The 21,304-nt window shown below is 38.6% G+C and overlaps 1 protein-coding gene and 1 long non-coding RNA gene across 3 annotated transcripts; one reads left to right on the top strand and one right to left on the bottom strand.

The window, feature by feature from the left end:
* Positions 1-1,756: 1,756 nt before the first annotated feature.
* Positions 1,757-4,467, top strand: LOC131301078 (uncharacterized). 2 transcript variants are annotated; one of them, XR_009191161.1, is made up of 3 exons: positions 1,757-2,113; positions 2,193-2,347; positions 2,547-4,467. It is a non-coding gene; the product is annotated as an uncharacterized LOC131301078 (long non-coding RNA). The 2 variants fall into 2 exon arrangements; XR_009191162.1 differs by having other exon boundaries at positions 2,193-2,342; positions 2,547-2,592.
* A 9,486-nt stretch (positions 4,468-13,953) lies between these two features.
* LOC131301077 (auxin efflux carrier component 5-like) lies at positions 13,954-17,381 on the bottom strand. The gene is made up of 6 exons (XM_058327208.1): positions 16,817-17,381; positions 16,458-16,677; positions 16,264-16,349; positions 15,565-15,722; positions 14,664-14,746; positions 13,954-14,361 (listed from the first exon to the last, which is right to left on the bottom strand). Exons 1-6 carry the CDS (start codon positions 17,322-17,324, stop codon positions 14,289-14,291), a joined length of 1,128 nt encoding a protein of 375 aa, XP_058183191.1. The 5' UTR covers positions 17,325-17,381; the 3' UTR covers positions 13,954-14,288.
* Between the last annotated feature and the right edge of the window lie 3,923 nt (positions 17,382-21,304).

Below are 21,304 nucleotides of genomic sequence, written 5' to 3'. Positions count from 1 at the left end.
CCAATAAAAAAAAAGAAAAAGAAAAAAGGTATGGAAGCTATAATTGTAAACCACGATCGAATCTATGGAAGCTTTGGTTTACACATTTCTCTTAGTCTCTGTTAAATTCTTGCGTCCCCTATCAGTATCTTATTTCCTTGTAAATTTGTTGAATACCTCAAACGATTTGGTTAATGATTTACTCACATACACAAGTATGTGAGGCTCTACTGTGCAAGTCGCACTTCCGACTAAAAAGAAATTGTGCGATTCGATCGTTGAAATCGTCGATTTTGCATCAGAACTTTGTTGTGATTGAATTCCAGGGTTCGCGATTGTTGGTGATATGAAAACCTTAGTTATTTTAGAACCACAAACACTTGCACACACAAATGCACAAACTCTCTCGTATGAAAGTGTGGGCCCCACACACAGTATGTGTGGGACGATGGAGGGCTGAGCGGCAGTCGAACGACCGTAGGTGGTGGGGGATAGAAGAGGGTTTGAAAAGGCACGAATCAGATGGGGAAGGACACATCTATGTGATATCAATTTGATGATGTGGCAAGATTTAATTAGTTGTCGGTACGAGAATGTTCTCTCTTTTTTTTAAGTTGTTGTAAGTTAATGAAAAAAAAGAGAAAAAAAAAATGGGCTCGGTCATTGACCCAGCTGGTGCAATGAGGCATTGCATGACATATTTATCTATCTTATATCTTACATATTATTGCACAACGAGTTTCCGATGCATGACGTATTTATCTATCTTATATCTTACATCCATAGATCTACGGACCATGATACCAAGTTACTAACCCATGATCCAACGGTGGAGAGCCAAATCACGATTTTGGATCCCTCTACTAACCTCAATTCTCAAACAAAAGAAAAACAAAACACTTTCCCCTCTCTCTCTCTCTCCTCAATTTCTTTGGGGAGAGAGTAAAAACGGCGGTAGAGGCAGAGATGGAAGTGGGGAGAGAGAGGAAAGTGTGATGTTTTTGTTTTGTTTGAGAATTGATGTTAGTGGAGGGATCCATCAGCGTGATTTGGTTCTCCACCTCAGTATCATGGGTTGGTATCATGGTCCCTAGACTTATTGATCTTCCATATTGCATAACGAGTTTCCGACAGAAGAGCCGTGAATGTGACAAGTGGCAGTCAAACTAATCCTTATCATAATGGAAATAATTAGTTAGGTAATTCCGAATTTCAAACAAATTTGATAATTTATGGAATCACTTAAGATTTACAGATAAAATTATCATTTCTGATTGATTAATTCTGTATATTCCGTTTACTATAGAAGTTCCCAAAGAATTCATTAGAGGTAAGTTTCCAATAAAAATTGTTTGTTCTTGCGGGCCCAACTCGCAATGGGTATGATGCTATGTAGTGGTGTGCGCAACACCGTACGGTGCATCTCCGAGCCGTCGGATCGTGCATCCGACGGCTCGGATCTCATCTTGGCAGTGCACAGCACTGTGCTCTGCATTTTCGAGCAGTCGAATCGTGCATCCGACGGCTCAGATCTTATCTCAACAACCAACGATCGATAATCGTTCATTGCCAAGATGAGATCCGAACCGTCGAATGTACGATCCAACGGCTCGGAGGTGTGCCGGACTCCTTGCAGATTTTAATCCCGCACATAAATATAATTGAGAAGAACATGTGAGTGATTCATACACAACTTCCCTTTCTTTTACAAAGGGTTCTACTCGTTGATATGTTTCCGCCTATCCAAAATAAATAAATGATATGTTTCTGCAAAGAATTGAAATTCAATTTCTTCGTCTGGATCTTCAATCTTTCGAAACTTATTTTTCGGTCAAGCCCCGATCAATGAACCTACAAAAAAGGCCTTCTAATTGTATCTGATTAAACCCAGGAATTACTGATATTCCTTCATTTCCATCATCATTTTGAATTTCCCATTTATATTCTCAAGGGGCTGGACTCCTCTTTCATTCTCCTTGCACATTAGTCTCTCTTTTCAACTTGCAATCTTCCCTCCCTCTCTCTCTCTCTCTCTCTCTCTCTCTCTCCACGACGATATGGAGCTGGACAGCTTTGCAATCGCAGCGGCTCATGAGGCTGCTGCTGCTGTAGTAGTTGTAGACTTGTAGTCGTGGTGATATGGCTGGGGAGGAGCGTGTTGGATTGGGTATGGTTTACGCCAAAGAAACTGGAGAGGTGCCTCAGGAAACGAGGCCTGAAAGGGAGCTCGTACAGGCTCTTATATGGAGACCAAAAACACAGCTCCAAGATGGCGAAACAAGCCCAGTCCAGCCCCATCAACATCTCCTAAGACATCAGTGCCTCGCGTCCTGACTTCCATTCACCACTGCGTCACTACCTACGTACGGTATCTACTTTATCTGCGTCTCGTCTCGTCTCGTTTAGTAACTCAATCACTACCTCATGTATTTCGATGAGGTCGCCAACTTCCTTGACCTTCCAGGCATCAGCCCCCCCTACATAGTACATGTCTCGTATAGTAACTCAATCACTACCTCAAGTATTTCGATAATCGAGTATTCAGATTAGTTATGGTTTTCATGCAGGGAAGAATTCTTTTGTGTGGCTTGGACCAAAATCAAGGGTGACCCTGAACTCGCAAAGGAGATTCTGTCAAAGAATTTCAACTTCAAAAAGCTCACGTCTAATCCATTATCCAAGATGTTAGACAGCGGATCAGCGACTTACGAAGATGAACAATGGGTTAAGCACAGGAAAATTATTGACCCCGTGTTCCGTACGGAGTAGTTGAAGGTCATTTTCCCTTCTCTGTTTTTCTTTTCCATTATGGGAAAATGTGCTTTGCAATTTTTTTTTTTGGTTCGACGGTCAGAAGTGTCCGAGCCATGTTACACACACATATATGGTACTTCTGATAGTATCTTGTTTTTGAATGTTGTAATAATTAATGTTGCTGGCATAGAACATGTTGCCTGCATTTGATATGAGTTGCGGTGAGATGATAAGCAAATGGGAGAACATGGTCTCCAGTACTCGAGGGATTTGCGAATTGGACGTGTGGCCTTTTCTTCAAACTATGACGAGCTCGAACGGCATTCGGTAGTAACTACGAAGAAGGATATTCCAACTTCAGATCGAACAAGCTGAGCACACAATGCAGATTTTAACTTCAGTGTACATTCCAAGCTGGAGGTAAACTTGAAAGGCCATTGTAATTGGTCTGGCCTGTCCAATTTTGATGACATGATCCATTCATTTTATAAGTCAGGATTTTTAGATCATCGACGTGTGCAACACATGGATGGATGGAGTACAAATATAACATGTAAGAACAAGTATCCATGTGGGTGTCATTATTGCATCGATTGGGTCTCTTGTCCATCGCGATATTGATTGATCACGACCTACAAAATGAGCAGATCTGATCATTAAAACAAGACCCATAGTTTGGTTATATTGCGCCGAACAAAAGGATGAAAGAAATTGTTAAAGAAGTAAAATCATCATTAAGGGCTTTTATTGACAGAAGACTGAATGCAATGAACGCAGGAGAGGCTAGTAATGAAGATTTCCTGGGTATGTTGTTGGATTCCAATCTAAGAGAAATTCAGGAGGATAATGGGATAGATAGCAAGAGAATTGGAAGGATGAGTATCGACGAAGTGATCGAGGAATGCAAGCTATTCTAATTTGCTGGGCAGGAGACCCCCTCCGGTTTGCTGGTGTGGACTGCAGGCATCCACATTGGCAACAACGTGTGAGAGAAGAGGTTTTGCGAGTGTTTGGGAATAACAAGCCGCACTTTGACGGATTGAATCGCCTCAAAATCGCAAGTATTTACTTTCAGTATACATCATATGCATTCTTAAGGCGATTATGTCGATTACTAGTATCTTTGACCTTCGAAACAAGGATTTGTGCTTTTATTTTCTGATTTCTGTCTTCTCCTGCTAGCCCATTTTTAGTGCATTCTTTAGTGGTTATATTATGTATCAGCTTGATGAAAGTTTTCAAATATGAAATTATTATGCTCCTCAGGAAAACTATGATTGTGAATTAGGTTCTGCGCTTATACACACCGTTAACTTCACTGACTCGAACTATCCATGAGGCTATGCAGTTAGGAAAACTATGTTTACCTGCTGGAGTGGTACTTTCTTTGCCATTAATCCTATTTCATCACGACCACGAAATTTGGGGCGATGATGCAAAGGAGTTCAAGCCAGAGAGATTTTCAGAAGGGTTGTCAAGGGCAACAAAGAACCAATCAGTTGCATTCTTTCCGTTCAGCTGGGGGCCTCGCGCGTGTATTGGACAAAACTTTGCGATGCTGGAAGCGAATTGGCAATGGCTATGATTCTACAAAGCTTCTCCTTCGGCTTTCGCCATCTTACGCACATGCTCACTGCAATGTCCTCGCTCTTCAACCACAATTTGGTGCTCACTTGATTCTACACAAAGTTCAGAGATTTCAAGTAGTTTTGTGGTTAAATTTCTTGAACTAGCTAGAGGATGTGATGTACGTTTGATGTAAAATGGCAAAAGAAATTGCATTTTCAACTCACCTTTGATTTGGTCCAACAATGCTTACATATGACCTCCCTGTGTACTTGTACGCATTGCCTTTTATTGTCGAATTTACGATGGTGATTGTAGTGAAGTTTTCTGAAATTAATTACTACTACATTTTGCTTGGATTTTCCTTTTCTTAATAGACTCTCTCTCTCTCTCTCTCTCTCTCTCTCACACACACACACACATCAAATTTACAGCAATTAATATCTGTTTTTCTACCTTAGAGAATGGGAAAGAGAGGACGGCATTGTAACAAAAATGATACTGCTTACCAAGGGACATATTGTTAAGACAAGATTTGGTAAGTATCCTTTGCTTTTGATGAGTTTTTCAAATTTCTGTTTCTTTTCATGTTTGATTCATTCTGTTATTTCTGTTTGCAATTTGAGTTTACCTGTCCAATGCACGATTGTGGGTAACTTGTGAGGTTCGTTAAAGAAGGAGAGCGATGGGTCCTTGCCTTTGGCGCCAATGACGAAACGAGGGGCAGATGAGACCGGGAGACCGCCTTACCCAAGTTTCAAAATTTCTTTAGAATCATAATAGTTTTGGTCTTAAAAACGTTGAAATTATATGAGAGACTTAAAGAATCATCTTCAAATGCCACTCTCCGTAAGTTTTCATCCAACGCTTTTTCTGTACTTATGATTTTATCCTATTTTTTCATAAAACCAAGACTGTTCTTATATATATATAGAGTCCGTCTCCCGTAAAGATCACCTTATTTTAATAAAATGCGGACCTCCCTTTTCCAATTGAATTTCGATGATCCGAGCCGCTCAATATGTTCAGAACGTGATTTTAAGGGTACCCGCAAGAAATCAGCAAAAAAAATGACTGGGAAGGGCTTCATCCGAGCAGTTTTTGTTTGTTTTTTTATCAAAAGGTTCAAACAAAAATTGCTCGGATGAAGCCCTTCCCGGTCTTTTTTTTTGCCGATTTCTCGCGGATACTTTTATAATCACGTTCTGAACACATTGAGCGGCTCGGATTATCAAAATTCGATCGGAAAATGGGAGAAATGAGGAGGTCCGCATTTTAACTAAAATAAGAACTCCCTCATTTGAGAGACTGACTGTGTATGTATATATATATATCCCAAAAAGGAGACCAAAATTTAATCCTCCCATACCGCGATAAAACGGGCACAAATGCTACGTACACTACAAACTTTCACTACACCATCCACTATATTCTTTATGGGACTCATTTCGGGTTCAACAAAAAATACAAAAAAATATCCATAAATTTTAAAATAATATTTTAGGGGGCCCCGTAAAAAATCAGCTCTAACGGGTATCGATAAATATTATTTCTGGGTTCGTATGTTCGAAACTGCGCAGTTGAACATTTTCACTCATATAAATTTAGAAATAATACTTACCGATACCGGTTAAAGCTGATTTTTTGCAGGGTCCCCTAAAATATTATTTTAAAATTTATGAATATTTTTCTATATTTTTTGTTGGACCCGAAATGAGTCCCATAAAGAATGTAGTGGATGGTGTAGTGAAAATGTGTAGTGTATGTAGCATTCCTCTAAAACGGGTGTTTGATTTCCGTTTTATCCGCTTAATCCCGAAATTTATGGCGAAGACTTCCATATCCTAAATTCCTTCCATTTATCCTCAACCATTTAAACCCTCCAAAAAACTTCCAAAACCATGATTTCAGTGAAATCACCGCCCCAGGACGAAGCTAGGAATTTCACCACGCAGGAGCGACCGTGCATGCGAGAAAAAAATATAAATACACATGCATAATCACGTAAATACATTAAAACTCAAAATATCGTAAATACATAAATCGGTTTAACTAATGGGGACGATCTTGATGTATGTGTCTTGTTTTCCTTCATTGTTCATCTTCTTCTTTTTCATTCATCACAACTGGACGAATTCGGTACATGGCCTTTCATGTTACTTGATTTTACCAGTCAAAAAACAAAGAATTAATAGAAGTCTAGAACAACAATGGAAGAAAGATATACCTACAACTTAAATTTCACCAAATTACTTACGGTTTCCAAAATCTCTTCTCCTTCGTTGCTATTTTCTCAAAATTGCCTTTGAAGTTTTAACAATTGGGGATGTTTGTGCCACAAGAGAGGGAGGGAGGGAGGGAGGGAGGGGATTTGGTGTGCCATCGAAATTTTAGGGCAAAAAATAAAATAAAATTGTAAAACACTAAACTCATCTAATTGGAAATTTATTACTTGAATATTCACAATATTAACTCTATAGTTTTATTTTTTGTTATATTTTATCCTTTAGTCTTAATTAATGTTGGTATCTTTGTATTTCAAAAGTTACTATTATATATATTTTTTCAAAATTCTACAAAGGGGTGAGCCTATATACTTTTTTAGGATTTTTTCTTTTTTACATATAATAGTAGTGTTTCTTTTTCTCCTTGCAGGGGCGACCGCCCCTGCTGGCCCCTCCTTGGCTCCATTCCCCCAACCTTCCAAAACCATGATTCTCTGTGAAATCAACGCCGCAAACTTCCACTGGGTTGGTCCCGTCGGCATTTCAAGCGATGAGGGCGACAGCATCCATCGTCAAATCTGCAGGAGTGCGCGATGGCGTTCGATCGTGGCTATGGGTGCAAATCGCCGGTCTGCAAAGAGGATAGAGAGAGCATGCGGCGGTGCTTGTAGAGGAGGGGTGCAAATCATCGCCGCTCCGACGTGAAATCTACTTGACGAACTACTGCGGAATTGGAGACGCCTAGCATTGGTTTTGCCGTTCCAATTTTTCTATTTACGGAGTATGTTTTTTGTGTTTGACTGTCATATGAGAAAGGGATAATAATCCCATGATTCTTGGTGAATTACCTATGTATGTGTACATCCCAATTGTTGAGTTGGTGGTTGGGAAGGGTGGTGTTGATTTGGGATTTCATGGTTTATTTTTGTAAATCGTCTTGTATTTATGATTTCATGGTTAATTTATTTAGGTAGTTCATGGTTAATTTATTTAGGTATTTTATGGTTCATAAACCATGATTTCATAGTTTATTTTATTCATAGTATGTGTATTCATAAATTATGGTGTATTCCTAAAAAATCATGGTGTATTCCATTTAGTTAATGAAATTATGGCTCGGATTTGTAGTTTTTAAATAAACCATGGTGTATTTATTAAATCGTAATTGTTTTGGTTCGATTCAATATGAAATATATCATGGTGTATTTATGAAAAACATGATCGATTTGACTATCCACCATTTTTCAGAAAATATGTTTCATTGTAATTTTGCAGAAATAAATCATGAAAAAATGAATTTTCGCAAAATTGGTTGAATCATATTCACTTAAGTTTAGAATATCACATACGACCAATTTACAAAAATTCACGAAATTAAGGATATAAAATGGTTTAGAATATATCCATTAAGGATTTGAAAATTTGGGAATTTAAAATTCCCACCATTCCTATCCATTAATGATCCCAAGAATTTTAGGTAACTGTAATTATTACAATTTCACTAATTTAGGAAGAAAAAAAATATATACATACATATGAATTTCTTATTAAAATGGTAAGATAGGTAATTCACCCTCTGAAAGGATGAAAACATAATTGTTCAAAAAATGCCAAATGAATATTTACATTGGATGAGTTCCAAGGATGAATATTTAAAAACTCCAAATTATATTAGTTCGCCCACCCAATATTTATAAAAGAAAATCTAACTTCCGTCCATTCAAGATTTTCTTTTCAAAAGTTTCATAAACGTCTTCTTAAGATTGTATGGATTTAAAAAAGATATTGATATTAGGTTAACATTTTATCTTTTTGTAATAGCTATGGGGTATGCACCAACAACTATATATGTCTATATTTTTATAATTGCATAGGTTGATAAAAAATATCTATGATTGTCTTTTTAGCACATTTCTTGTAATATGTGCCTCTTGCTGGGGAGTCAACATCTGACTTTCCATAAATCCAGAATCATCCATAACAGACTAGAGAATTCTATGAAAGTTCGATAGGCTTAAGAGTGTCATAAAGTATTCCAGAATAGTTGACAACTCTCTAGAAAAGTGGAGAATAATCAAAACTATTCTAGAACAGTCTAACATGTAAGAGAATGTTCAATATTTTTTTTGAAAGGTTATAAGAAGAAAAAAGTTAGAGAGTTCTAAAAAAATTCTAGGAGATTTTGGAATGTTCTACAAGATTGTAGAATACTCTACTATATGCTAGACTTGTGTGGAAAAATTTGAAATATTTTGGAGATGTGAAGAAGTAAAGATATTTTTTAGAAGAGTTTTTAAAGGAGAATGTGGGCCGTTTGATGAAAATAATCTTAACTGTTCATTAAAGAGGTAAAAATCTATATTAAAAAAAAAGAATGTGCTCATTTGTGAGTTTGCATTTGTGTATGGATACTTTTTAGCTCCAAAGTCATCTAGTTTTATAAATTTGTTTAGTTTTTGTGCTTAATTAGGTTTCATTACATTAACTGATTGCGCACAAACCATGGGAAAAGTTTAGAGCTTTGCAAGCTCAAGCTCAGAAGGTATGATTGACATTTATCCTTGCGCTTGACTTTGTCCTTAGTTATACACTAGGGGCCGGGGCACAATAGGTTTTCATTTATTATTTGTTTGATCAAATTTTGTTAAAATTCAACTTGCACACGAATCGCGTGTGCCCCGACCTCTAATTTAGAAAGTAAAGTAAGGAGAAACTGGGAGGTGGTGGGTAGTGATTTTACCGAAGCTGTCATCTCTTGTTTTGAGACAGGGGTGTTGCTTAAAGAATGGAATGCCACGGCCATTTCTCTCATTCCAAAGGTCAGTGCTCCCTCTTCTATTAGAGACTACCGACCCATTTCTTGTTGTAATGTCACATACAAGTGCATTACTAAAGTCTTGGCTAATAGAATGCAAATGGTCCTGCCTCTCATAATTGATCAAGCTCAGTCTGCATTTGTTAAAGGAAGGTCTATTGTAGATAATGTGCTTTTGATGCAAGAGTTAGTTAGGGGTTATCATAGACCAAATGGGGAACCAAGATGTGCTATTAAAATTGTCCTTATGAAGGCTTACGACTCAGTGGATTGGGGTCTTCTGTTTGATACAATGCTTTGTATGGAGTTTCCAACCTTGTTTGTTAATTGGATTAAAGAATGTATGACTTCAACAAAGTACTCTGTGGTTATTAATGGTAGTATGGAGGGATATTTTCCTGGTCAAATAGGGTTAAGGCAGGGAGACCCAATTTCTCCCTATTTGTTTCTAATGGTGATGGAGGCATTTGTAGCCATTCTCAAGTTTCGAGTTCAGCATGACAAGTTTAAGTTTCATCCAAAATGAAGTGCTCTGAACCTCTGCCATCTTGCTTTTGCTGATGACTTATTCATTCTTAGAAGTGTGGATCATGATTCCTTACAGCTTATTAGTGCTCTTTTGACTGATTTTCTTTCATTCTCTAGGCTGAAACCTAATGCCAATAAAAGTGTTGTTTTCTATGGTGGAGTAGATGAGCCTTTAAAGAGGCAAATGCAAAGTGTTCTCCCCTTTCTATAAGGTAGCTTCCCCATCAAATATTTGGGGGTGCCTCTCATTTCTACTTAGTTGCGATCAGCTAATTGTGTTGTTTTGAAAAAGAAGATCTTACAAAGGATTATTGCTGGTTCTAACAGAACAATGTCTTATGGTGGAAGGGTTCTACTCATCCACTCCGTATTGTTTAGTATTCAAGTTTATTAGAGTTCCATATTCATCCTTCCCAGCAAGTTAATTCAAGAGATTGAGGGCACTCTTATGGCCTTTTTGTGGTTTGGACCTGATCTCAAACACTCAGGGGCAAAGGTGAAATGGGCTCATATCTGCTGTCCTAAAGATGAAGGGGGTTTAGGGCTCAGAAGGATTAAAGACTGGAATGGGGCAGCTATGCTTAAGCATTTGTGGGCTGTATGTAAGAAGGCAGACACCCTTTGGGTTAAGTGGATTCATACATACATCATAAAAGGGCAGTGTATTTGGTCCATGGAGGTACCTTGTAATACCTCATGGACTATGAGGAAGCTCAAAGGCCTCAGACACCTTGGGCAACCTCTTATCATGTATCAAGTTGGAAATGGGAACAATATCTTTTTGTGGTTAGATAACTGGCACCCTCTTGGGCCGTTGTACTCTACTTTTGGTGAAAGGGTAGTGACTGATGTGGGTAGGTCTTTGAGGGCTAAGGTGGCCTCCATTATTGCCCATGGGTATTGGAGATGGCCTCGTTTACGAAACCCCATTATCCAATCTATCATTGCCCAAACTCCTCACTCTCTTAGACCAACTTTTGAGGAGGAAGACACTGTCATTTGGGTGCCTCATCCAAGTGGTTCTTTCAATGTTAGATTAGCTTGGAATGCCATAAGGGTGAAGTACCCACAAAACCCTTGGTCTAAGATAATCAGGGGTCAACATACTGTGCCTAGGTGGTCTTTTATTCTTTGGTTGGCTGCTCTCCAACGTTTGAGAACTAAAGATAGGTTACGAAACTGGGGCTTACAAGTGGATGAATTATGTTGTTTGTGTAATTCAATGAAGGAAACCCATCAACACATATTTTTTGAGTGCTCCTTTTCTTCAACAGTGTGGTAGCAGATGATGTCTAAGACCAGAGTTCAAGGGATGCCTATGAGCCTAGAGCAAATTCTTAACTGGTTTCTCTCTACTGGAAGGGGTACTAATACTAAGCCGAGTTTCATTAGCCTTAAAAACACTTTGGTTGCTTTTGTTTATGGGTTGTCGCAGGAACGGAATTCCAGAATCTTTCGAGCAATGGCAAAAGGGTATACCCAGGTGGCTGATGGATTGAAGCTACAATTCAGAATTTTCTCAGCTCAAGGAGACATATGAAACTATCCAGTCAAAATAAGAATATTTGTGCGATTTGGGGACTGTCTAACAGAGTCATGGAGGTTGTATAGTTAGGAGTTCTAGTTTGATAAATGGTTGTTTTTGCTTTGTTTATGTTGTAAGTTGTTTCTGTAAAGGGATTGCCTCTCTGGAAATCCTTGTTTTTCTTGTTTTGAGCTTAATAAAAATGTACACTTATCAAAAAAAAAAAAAAGAGTAAGGAGAAAGGTACCACAAACGGAACTCAACTCGCCCAAACTCATATGAAGCTAGCATGCATATAGAAAATTAACATGATAAGCATGTGCAAGTCGAAAACTTATCTAGGAAAAAATCTCTTTATCGACCAAATAGCAAGGTTATCTTAACTCACCTCTTCACCAATTCTCACGATAACTATGTAAACCTCTGTCCTCGGTTCTTGGTCTCTTCTTTTTTAAAAATCTGTAACAAACAATCAAGTAATCAAATTTTTTTTTCACTCTAGAGGACCACATATTCTTCCTAATCCCTTACTTTTTGACAAAGAAGGGAGAATGTGGAAAAATTAAAGACACTGTGAGGGTTGCTACATGCTACGCCCGGTAACTCCCTCCTCCACCCTTTTATTTGGCAATTTTATGGCATCTTCACACTTAAAAAAAGCAAGAACAAAGAAATTAGACATTAGTGCTACCAACTCATACTTAATAAAGCAAGAACAAAGAAATTCGATATTAGTGCTACTGACTCATAGTACTGTTGCTTTTTTTTCCAGGAAAATAAACACCTTAGTAGTAGAATAAAAGAAATCGAGACAAACCAAGAAAACCCACTTCAGTGTTCTTTTCGACGAGGACAAGCAGAAGGAGGTGAAGTAGAAGTGGAATCGTCTACACCCAATAAAATTACATTAGACATCAGACGGCCTAGATGGCAGTGCAATACTACTACCTTCCCCCGTACCATTTTTAATGGAAAAGAAAAATGAAGCATGAATCAGATGAAGTAAAAGAAGTAGAAAAAGTGGATTGTTTTGTACCTTAGTAAAAGAGGAATTCACAGATTTTGCAGGTCTAAAAGTTACGTAAAAGGAAAATTTCTGGGGAATTTGGGGAGAAGAACAGAGACGTGTGTAGTCTGTGGAGTTGGAGGATACGTAGTAGGGTGGTTTTTTGGTGTTAAAATGTCCAATATATTCCTACAGTTAATTGTTTGCTGTTTTTTTGTAAGGGCACTGATGGAAAAAGAAAATACATGACAAGACTTCAAAAAATGAACACATCAAAGTGGTGTTCTTCCTTTATATATTAGAATAGATTTTTTAAACTTTTCTCTCTCTTTCAAATCCATGAGGCGCCATGGTTCATATACGAAGATGAAGATGAAGATGAGTCATAATGGATTAATGTGTATGAGATAGGGGTATTTTGTAATTTGCCAAACATGAGGGAACAATTTGTAGTTTTCAAAAACTTCGGGGTTGATTTTGGTTACTTGCTGTACAAATAGGAGTTCCTTACACAATAGATGTATCCAAAGCTTACAAAGCGTCTGAATTCATTTCATCTATCCTGTTGCATGTTAGTAGTTGCAAAACTTTTCCTTCGCTCGAGCCCAACCGGTGAAATTAATGATATTCAATTAAGCTGATTTTTTTCGTAGTCGTTCTACTCAACGAGCTCTACAAAGTGAACGATTCCGATCATCGGAGCAAGACCAGAGTAGGCCCGAAAGTGGGCCTGTCCCCAAGGGGACAGCAGCCCCCCGCGTCCGTGAAAATTTTGGTTTTGTACATGATCCAATCACAGCAGTGTTGTGTAGTGTATTTTTTATTTTGTGCATATGATCCAATCACAGCAGTATTGTGTAGTGTGTTCCTGCTTACAAGGATAGTTTGGTAATTTTAGTGGAGCTCTGGGTCCTTTTCTTTTCTGCTTACAAGGATAGTTTGGTAATACTAATTAGAAAGTATAAATTAATCCATAAATAGCCCCCATGAATAAAGATTTAACAATATAATTGGTTCATCGCTTCAAATTTAAACTTAATTATGACTCTTTATATGTGTCTTGACCAACTAGAACAACTTGGTTTTTTCACAGAGCTCCTCCAAATATGGTAGTTTTTTTTGTCGTGTGTGAGTAGCTTTTTTAAACTTTCTTTGTACTTTTCTATTTGTTGAAAGTTCTGTATAGGTTACAAACGAATTTTTTTTTTAATTGAATGGAGGACAGCATGATTGCTCATCAACTCACCTATCTAGGGTTGCTAACCGAATTTCAAGCTACTTGAGTTCGAACTCGTGTTAATTAGTTCATTAAAAACTTACGTAGTCTACATGGGTTTGGTATCTGAACAAATCAAACTTGAACATTTTTTCTTGAAGCTCATTAAGTTTCTAAACCAAACTCGAACAGGCTATTACCTGACTCATGATTCGGCTTGTACGAATAAAAAATGCAAGCTACTCGAGATCAGCTCGTGTTTGACTGGTTCTAATTTTCTTTCCATGTTATACATTTCGGATATCGTTTTACTACATGGAGTTTTCATGAACATTTACATCAGTCAATCTCATGAATATAGTTTTGCTGAATCAAAATCATGATACATTTACTATATCTAGCTGAATAGGAACTTGAGCTCCCAAATTCAACACATGGTTACTTCCATTAGTTATCGGAATTTTCCATGCTCCCAAGATGATTACATTGTTTTTTTTTCTGATAACTTGGTATCTAGTCCAATAGACCGGCTAATCTAGTCAGGAAAAAGAGGGGAGGCAATTAAATCTGAAAACCGAAACAAAGCCCTGTACAGATTGGCCTCCTCGGACAAATACATGCAGCAAGTAAGTTCTCGAACAATTAATCGACAAATTAAAGTGGCAACGGAACGATCAATGCAAAGACTCTATAGCTGCATAATAAGCCATCAGCACCGGGAGCGAAACCATCGTTCCGAAGATTACCCTGAAAATGAAGCGATTTAAATTTGAACAAATTAATAGACTGTAGAAATCTTCACTGCAAGTTGCCCGGTTAGGACAGTGGACCTACCACGGATCTCACGTCGATTATTCGGCCTGTTTATTTTGTAGGGTTCTGCATGATTGGTCGTGTTTGCCTTAAAAAGGCGGCCTATTCATATTGCTATGGTTATCGAAACAATACAACTTTTTCGTAAATGCTCTACGAAGGGCTTAAAAGATAAAAGAAGAGCGAGAACCCAACTGGGCGATTAGGTGGACTGCCGTAGTTCATAGGAAACTTACGCGGTACTGAGCACGTCAGCATGTAATTGCGATCCGTATTGCTTCGCGTATATGAAGGTCGTGATGGATTGCGGCATTGCGGCCTGCATGCAACAAAATGAAGCAATTTTACTGTCAAAGAAAAAGTCGACTACTCTTGTAGTGTGTGCTGAAACATGTGTGAGCGGATGGTGTAGAGCAGGCGCTGTTGGGCGGCCAAAACGGCTTTGCCTCCTTCATTCAAATCTCAACATTTTCATTCGGGAGATGCATACCGAGACCACAACAAGATGATCCAGACCGCTTTTGAAGATGTATTATTGGCTAAACTTGGTCTGTGAAATTTAAGTTACAAGATTCAAAAGCTTTGAGGAGGCCTCAATGCCCATATTTTTATCCAGTTAGGTAGTGTTTTAATTATTCGGTTTTCCAATTTTGTCTTACCTTCAAAAAGTTTTAATTCAAAAATCAAATACTAAAAATTGAGATTAAATTCCTTCCGCCGACGACAATGGAAACTATGGATTTTCCACCACCATCGTTTTGGGCCCTATAGCGCGTTAATTGTCGATATGAACCGTTCATTTCCTAGGACCCGCAGATCTGTGTTCTCATTCAAAAAATTAGCTTCACCGGACATCGATAGGTGTATCAAAATTTAAACGTTGGTTTATAAAGCGGATCCGGTCATGGACACTTGAACTTGACATGATTAGACCGGACATTTTTTATAAACTAAAATTCAACTTTTACTTGATCTATTGATATCCAATCAAGCTGATTTTTTGAGTGAATAGGCCTGACAAGATGAACAATTCGAATTATAACATAAACGCATGGTAAGGTTCACAATGGGCGGCGGAGGAAAATCCACTATTTCCACCGCCGATGGAAAGGATTTAATCTCCTGTAAAATTACTACCTGAATGATGGCTATACGTAGGACATTGCCCCGCAATCCAACGGCTATAGACGCGATAACCATCAGTGCTGGTCCAGCAACGAACCTCAAAACCATACCGAACACGGTTAGGCCAGCACCACATGCAATTATTTTCTCTTGCATTCCAGTGAATAGTCCTGCACTTACACAAGCAACCCTCATCATGACTCAAAAATCCTAGAATAATGGTTTACGGAGGTGAATCGCGCTCATCCAAAGTGTATTGGACAGTTCAGATTTCTGGGAAAAAGTTCCCGGAAAAAATTTATTAAAATCTGGACCGTTCAATGCCAATACGGACGGCTGAGATCAAGCGGCTCCATAAATTACCTCTTTACAGCGGCTCCGTAAATAAGCCATACTCCTCAAAAATATTACTAGATTGCAAGATTCATGAAATATAACATTACGTACAACTTTAGCCGGGCCGTCAGCCTCTCAATGGAGTTCTGTCCGCGTTGATATTTTTCGTACGAAAAAAACAGAGAATTTACCTTTTTTGCGGTTGTAATGAACACGAAAAATGTTACCAAATGGTGGAGGTGGTGGAGTTTGAGGCGGCCCTCAATCTCTACCACCTTTTCGGTAATATTCTTGTTCCAGTAAAAAAACAACCGCATTCGGTTATAATTCTCCAATTTTGTAACGATAGATACTAATTGCTGGAGATGTTCTTACCCATGCTAAACATGGCAGTGCCGGTTCCGGCTCTTGACAGGACCAGTATCGATCCTTCAACGATATTAGGCATCTTAAAATGAAACCTAAAATTTAGAACACCAAAAGTTTCACCAATTAGCTCTTAACTGATTGATGAATTTTTTGTTGCTGAAATGCGACGAAGGGGAAGAAAAGAGTAGCGGAATTCGTACCTGTTCGAAAAGAATGCCCAAGTGATTCCAAGAAAACAAGCGTAAGAGTTTGGATTCATGGCGAGCTTTCGCAACACAACTTTCATCAACGACCAGAATGACAGCGGCTGCCTAGTCGTCGTAGTTTTCAGATCAACCTCCAGAGCATTGCTGTTACGATTTCCTTCCAAGTCTTTCCCTTCATCAAGAACACGGGCATCTTCGACAGTATTTGCGATAGCTGTGGAAGCAGAATTTTTTTTTGTTATAAACTTAGATTTCGCTTCCGATAACAAATCATGAATTCTAGTGGTAGCGGATTAAGAACTAAAATCTCAAAATCTGCTACTAGTAAATTCCTTTCGTAAGCTCTCACGCACTGCTCTTTTCTGCCACGAAGAATTGATCATCTTCGGTCCGACTATGTCTAAATTCCAAGACAAACAGAAGAAAAGAGAACCACACCAGAGCCTGGACCACTGCAGCCTGAACCACAAGGTCAAGCCCCAGCCGACCATACATGGCTTTCATCAGTGGAGCCCCTACAACCAAAGTATTGCTCAATGTAGCCAAACAAAAACTTGTTATGCCCCAGCTTCCATGGCTACTACTACACTTGGCCCAAAATCCAACTGCTGCCACCGCGATGCACTTGGAGATGGCGTCTGCGGCGATGAAGCGGTAGTTCATCGCGAAAGGATCGACGGTGGCCGTGAACTCAAAGGTGAAGAGAGGGAGGATGAAATAGCAAACGAAGCGGTCTATCGCGCCGCAGTGGTCCGGCGTAAACATGTGCCACCACCTGACCGATCCGTAGCCCAGTATCAGGGCTACGTAGAGCGGTGCCATGGCCTCCGCCACCTTGTAAACATCTTCCCACACCACCATTCTCTCTGTTTCTTTTGGGATGATTTTTGTGATGTGATACCCTTGGGAAAAACAGAGAGAACTTGATGATCAGTGCAAAAGGCTAGCTATTTATAGAAATGGGGGACCCTGTTATGTCTCCAAAGCGACAGCATGGGTGTTGGCCCATCCGGGCAGTCCATGCTCGTCGATAATGGATGGCTCAAATTTCATCTCGGCTGAACAGAACTCAGTCGTCTAGTCGAGATGAAATCTGAACCATCTATTGCCGAGCATGGACGGTCCGGATAGTATACACCGGAAAACAAAGCTTGTATGCTCACATTTTTTTTTTCTCACATGGATCATTTTAATAGAAGCTGAATGGTGGGTGCAGAGGGAACCGAGGTCCCTGTACCGTAGGGGTGCACTACAGGGTGTAGGGCACAACCGAGCCGTCTATCTCGGATATTAATGTTTTAGATCTCCTCTTAAATTTTAGGTTTGAAACTTCTTAGGTTCTACTCCCTCCGTTCCATTTTTATTGTCCATTTTCGTTTTTCGTGTCATTCTTTCAACTCTTATATCTCCCAATCTACAATGTTTTTCATAATTTTGAAAACTTTGTATTATAGATCTAATCAAGAACTATCAAACAAGATCCATATTGCATATATTTGGTTATTCTTATTAGAAGATATAAGCGTTGAAAGAACGACACAAAAAACGAAAATGGACAATAAAAATGGGACAGAAGGAGTATCAATTCTTATAGGGTTAATCCATACGGAGCTTTACTCTTGTTTTAATCGGTTCCTTGTTAGTGAGCGGTGGGATTGCTCCCCTAAAGATTAGTCGAGGTATGCACAAGTTGGCTCAGACAATATGAGTTACCGTTAGAAAAGGAAGGAAAGAGGGAAAATGGGTTGTATGAATGAATCACAAAAATCAAACTAGAAGTGAACTGCAAGATTTTATTGAAAGGAAAAGTTTTTAATGGGTCAGGGAGAGGAATTATTGACACATTTTTCATATATTTAGGGCACACATTTACAAATTAACTTATAAGGGTCGTCAATGATTTAATTTTGTCACTTAATTAGCAGTAAATTACATTGATAATAGGGATTAACATGAATTCATGATAGCTCTACCTACCATTAGGGCTAGAAATGAACCGAGCCGTTCATGAATTGTTCAAGACTCGACTTGGTAAATGTTCGTTCAAATTAGATTCGTCTACGAAATAAACAAATCTAGAGCCTCAATTTTAGACACGTTTAATTAATGAGCCAAACCTGAACCTAACAATATTCGGCTCTATTAAACTCGCGAACCTTGGATGTGCCATAAGAACTTCATCAATATCCTTGAATATGTATAAACTAATACTACATTCCTAATGTCCATAATGGAAATGTTTATAACATGTACATGTATAACCATTTAAAAGTACTATAAACTTATACTTAGGATCCAATGAGGGATCCCGCACGGCCTTACCGTGCGGGGCTCCCCTTTTCCGATCAAATTGTGACGATTCGAGCCTCTCAAAGTGTGCAGAACATGATTTTAAGGGTACCCGCAAGAAATCAGAAAAAAAAAATGATCGGGAAGGGCTTGATCCGAGCAATTTTTTACTGAACCGTTCAATAAAAAACTGTTCGGATCAAGCCTTTCCCGATCATTTTTTTGCTGATTTCTCGCTGGTACCCTTAAAATCACGTTCTGATCACTTTGAACGGCTCGGATCGTCGCACTTTGATCGGGAAAGGGGAGTCCCGCACGGTAAGGCCGTGCGGGATCCCTTAGGAGATCCGGACTATTTATAATCATATATATATATATATATATATATGTATGTATGTATGTATGAGCTTATATATGTACAAGATCAATTTTTTTTTTGCAGCTCTCAACCTGTATGTGTAAGACCATAAATATCTATTATTTTGACTCGTTAAGACTTTTGAATAAGTACGAGTTCGACTCAAATCTACACAAGTTCGGTTTGAGCTCAAGCAGCCAAATTCTTCTTATGCTCGAGTTCGAGTTTGCTAAAAATTTAATGAATTAACTTAAATGTTCTAAAGAGCATCCATATTTGACTCTAGAAGATTTTGGATGTAATAAAATAAAAAGTGTTAAAAGTGGGGTCCAAAAATTGTTTGTTAGAGGATTGTTAGGTAGAGTAGAAAGAAGTGGTAGTTTGACATTTTTTTTAGGGGTCTTTTAGTGTTAGTTTAAGTTTTATAAAAAAATTAAAAATGGAACCCTTGCTCTCTCCTCTCATTTGAGCACTATCTACATAAAAAGGGTTACTTGTCACAAAGAAAGGAGAAAATTTTGGGTACGGGAAGGGTATCGCAACGTGGTGTCTGGCACCTCATCCGAGCAGTCCAATACACTTTTGGATGGTTCAGATTTGAGGGAGACCCTCTTAAATCTGAGCTCTCCAAAAGTGTATTGAACGGCTCAGATGGAGTACCGAGCACCACGTGGGAATACCCTCCCATGGCCAAAATTTTGTCCAAAGGGAGACGGAGAAAATGTAGAGACAGAAAAAGGTTGATTGCAGATGCACGCCTCACCTCTTATAAGGACACTGTATTTATTGGAAGCTTGACATCTTTGCACAAACAAATTGGGAAAAAGTTCGAGCTATTATTACACTTTTCAATTTTTTGTCACAATTGTCCAATCCATTGGTATCTGAAGGAGATAATTAGCATAAAATTTAGTGGGAACCAACTAGGATTAGGATCTAGACTGGTTGATCACCCTCGTACATTCTCTATTTAGAGGTCAAATGGCAAGATCTTATCAAAGACGAGATTTGATTACTAGTTTTACATGTTCGGGTCAGCTTACGTGTACCTAGACTAAGTCTTTGGGGCTCAATCTCACCCCGCCCACTTGCGGGGAATCAAACCGGAGCAAAATTCCGTCGAAGTGGCCTCAAAGAAATTGACAATACTAGAGAGCTGATTTCTGAATGGTCACCTTGTTATTATAAATCTTGAATCTAATTCTCTTACCACAAGTAGAAAAAGATTAGTGCTGTTGATTAGACTTGTCTGGGGAAGCAAAAGTAAGGTATAGATTCATTCAATAGGAACGGATTTTCCACGTTGGAACCCACCTAATCCCCTTTTTTTTTTTTACTTCGGAATATTGACCCACTTAATCCCCTGATTTGCAGTCAAGGGCGGAGCTATGTTAGGGCTGGGGCTTCGGCTCCTCCGGCCCCGATCCTCCGAGCGTTTGAATTTTAAAAAATTTATTTTGTATACTAATTGATTTTGAATATTATTCGTAATTATTCGCGTATAGCTACTTATAATTTCAATAATTTTGGTTTGATTTGATAAAAATTGGTTATTTTACATTTTCATTTCTCAATTTCTTTCACAAATAAAAAATAAGCATGTGACGGTTGAAATAACCTAAAGAAAAAACCAAAATGTTTGGTATACTTTAATATTATTAGGCTAGAATCATTTCAATGTAAAAATATAATATAGTGGAAAGCAAAAACCTTATAATATAATAAGTATACATTTTGATAAAAATATATGTCTATTAAGCCGGCCCCCGGAGTCCTAATACTGGCTCCGCCACTGTTTGCAACGAATCGAAAAAGAAAAAAGGTCGTAAAAAAAGGGAGCGATGATGACTGAATTGTTATTTTCTTGCAGCATAAGAACCATTCTTTCTAGAGTTGTATGTCGACGGTGTGTCGTGGGGGACATTTTATGTCTAAGAATGATTCCATATAGAATAGAATGCACTTTTAGCACGCCCACAAAAGCTTTCAACATGATCAACAGCGTTCCACCATCCGTTTTTTTGGTCTGAAAGCAATAAAAACCAAACCAGGGTGAGAAATTACGGTAATAATCCGGTTGGCTAGGGCGACATTTTTTTGGGACTCTCTATGATGAAAGCGTCAAAATATAGATTTAGTGGCAATACCTCAGTGGGACAAGATTCAATTGCGATCCTCCACCCACCTCCACCGG

Source organism: Rhododendron vialii, chromosome 9a (genome assembly GCF_030253575.1).
Source record: "Rhododendron vialii isolate Sample 1 chromosome 9a, ASM3025357v1".
Classification (NCBI taxonomy): Eukaryota; Viridiplantae; Streptophyta; class Magnoliopsida; order Ericales; family Ericaceae; genus Rhododendron; species Rhododendron vialii.
The sequence above is the reverse complement of the archived record's forward strand: the minus strand, read 5'-3'. Positions and strand labels throughout refer to the sequence as shown.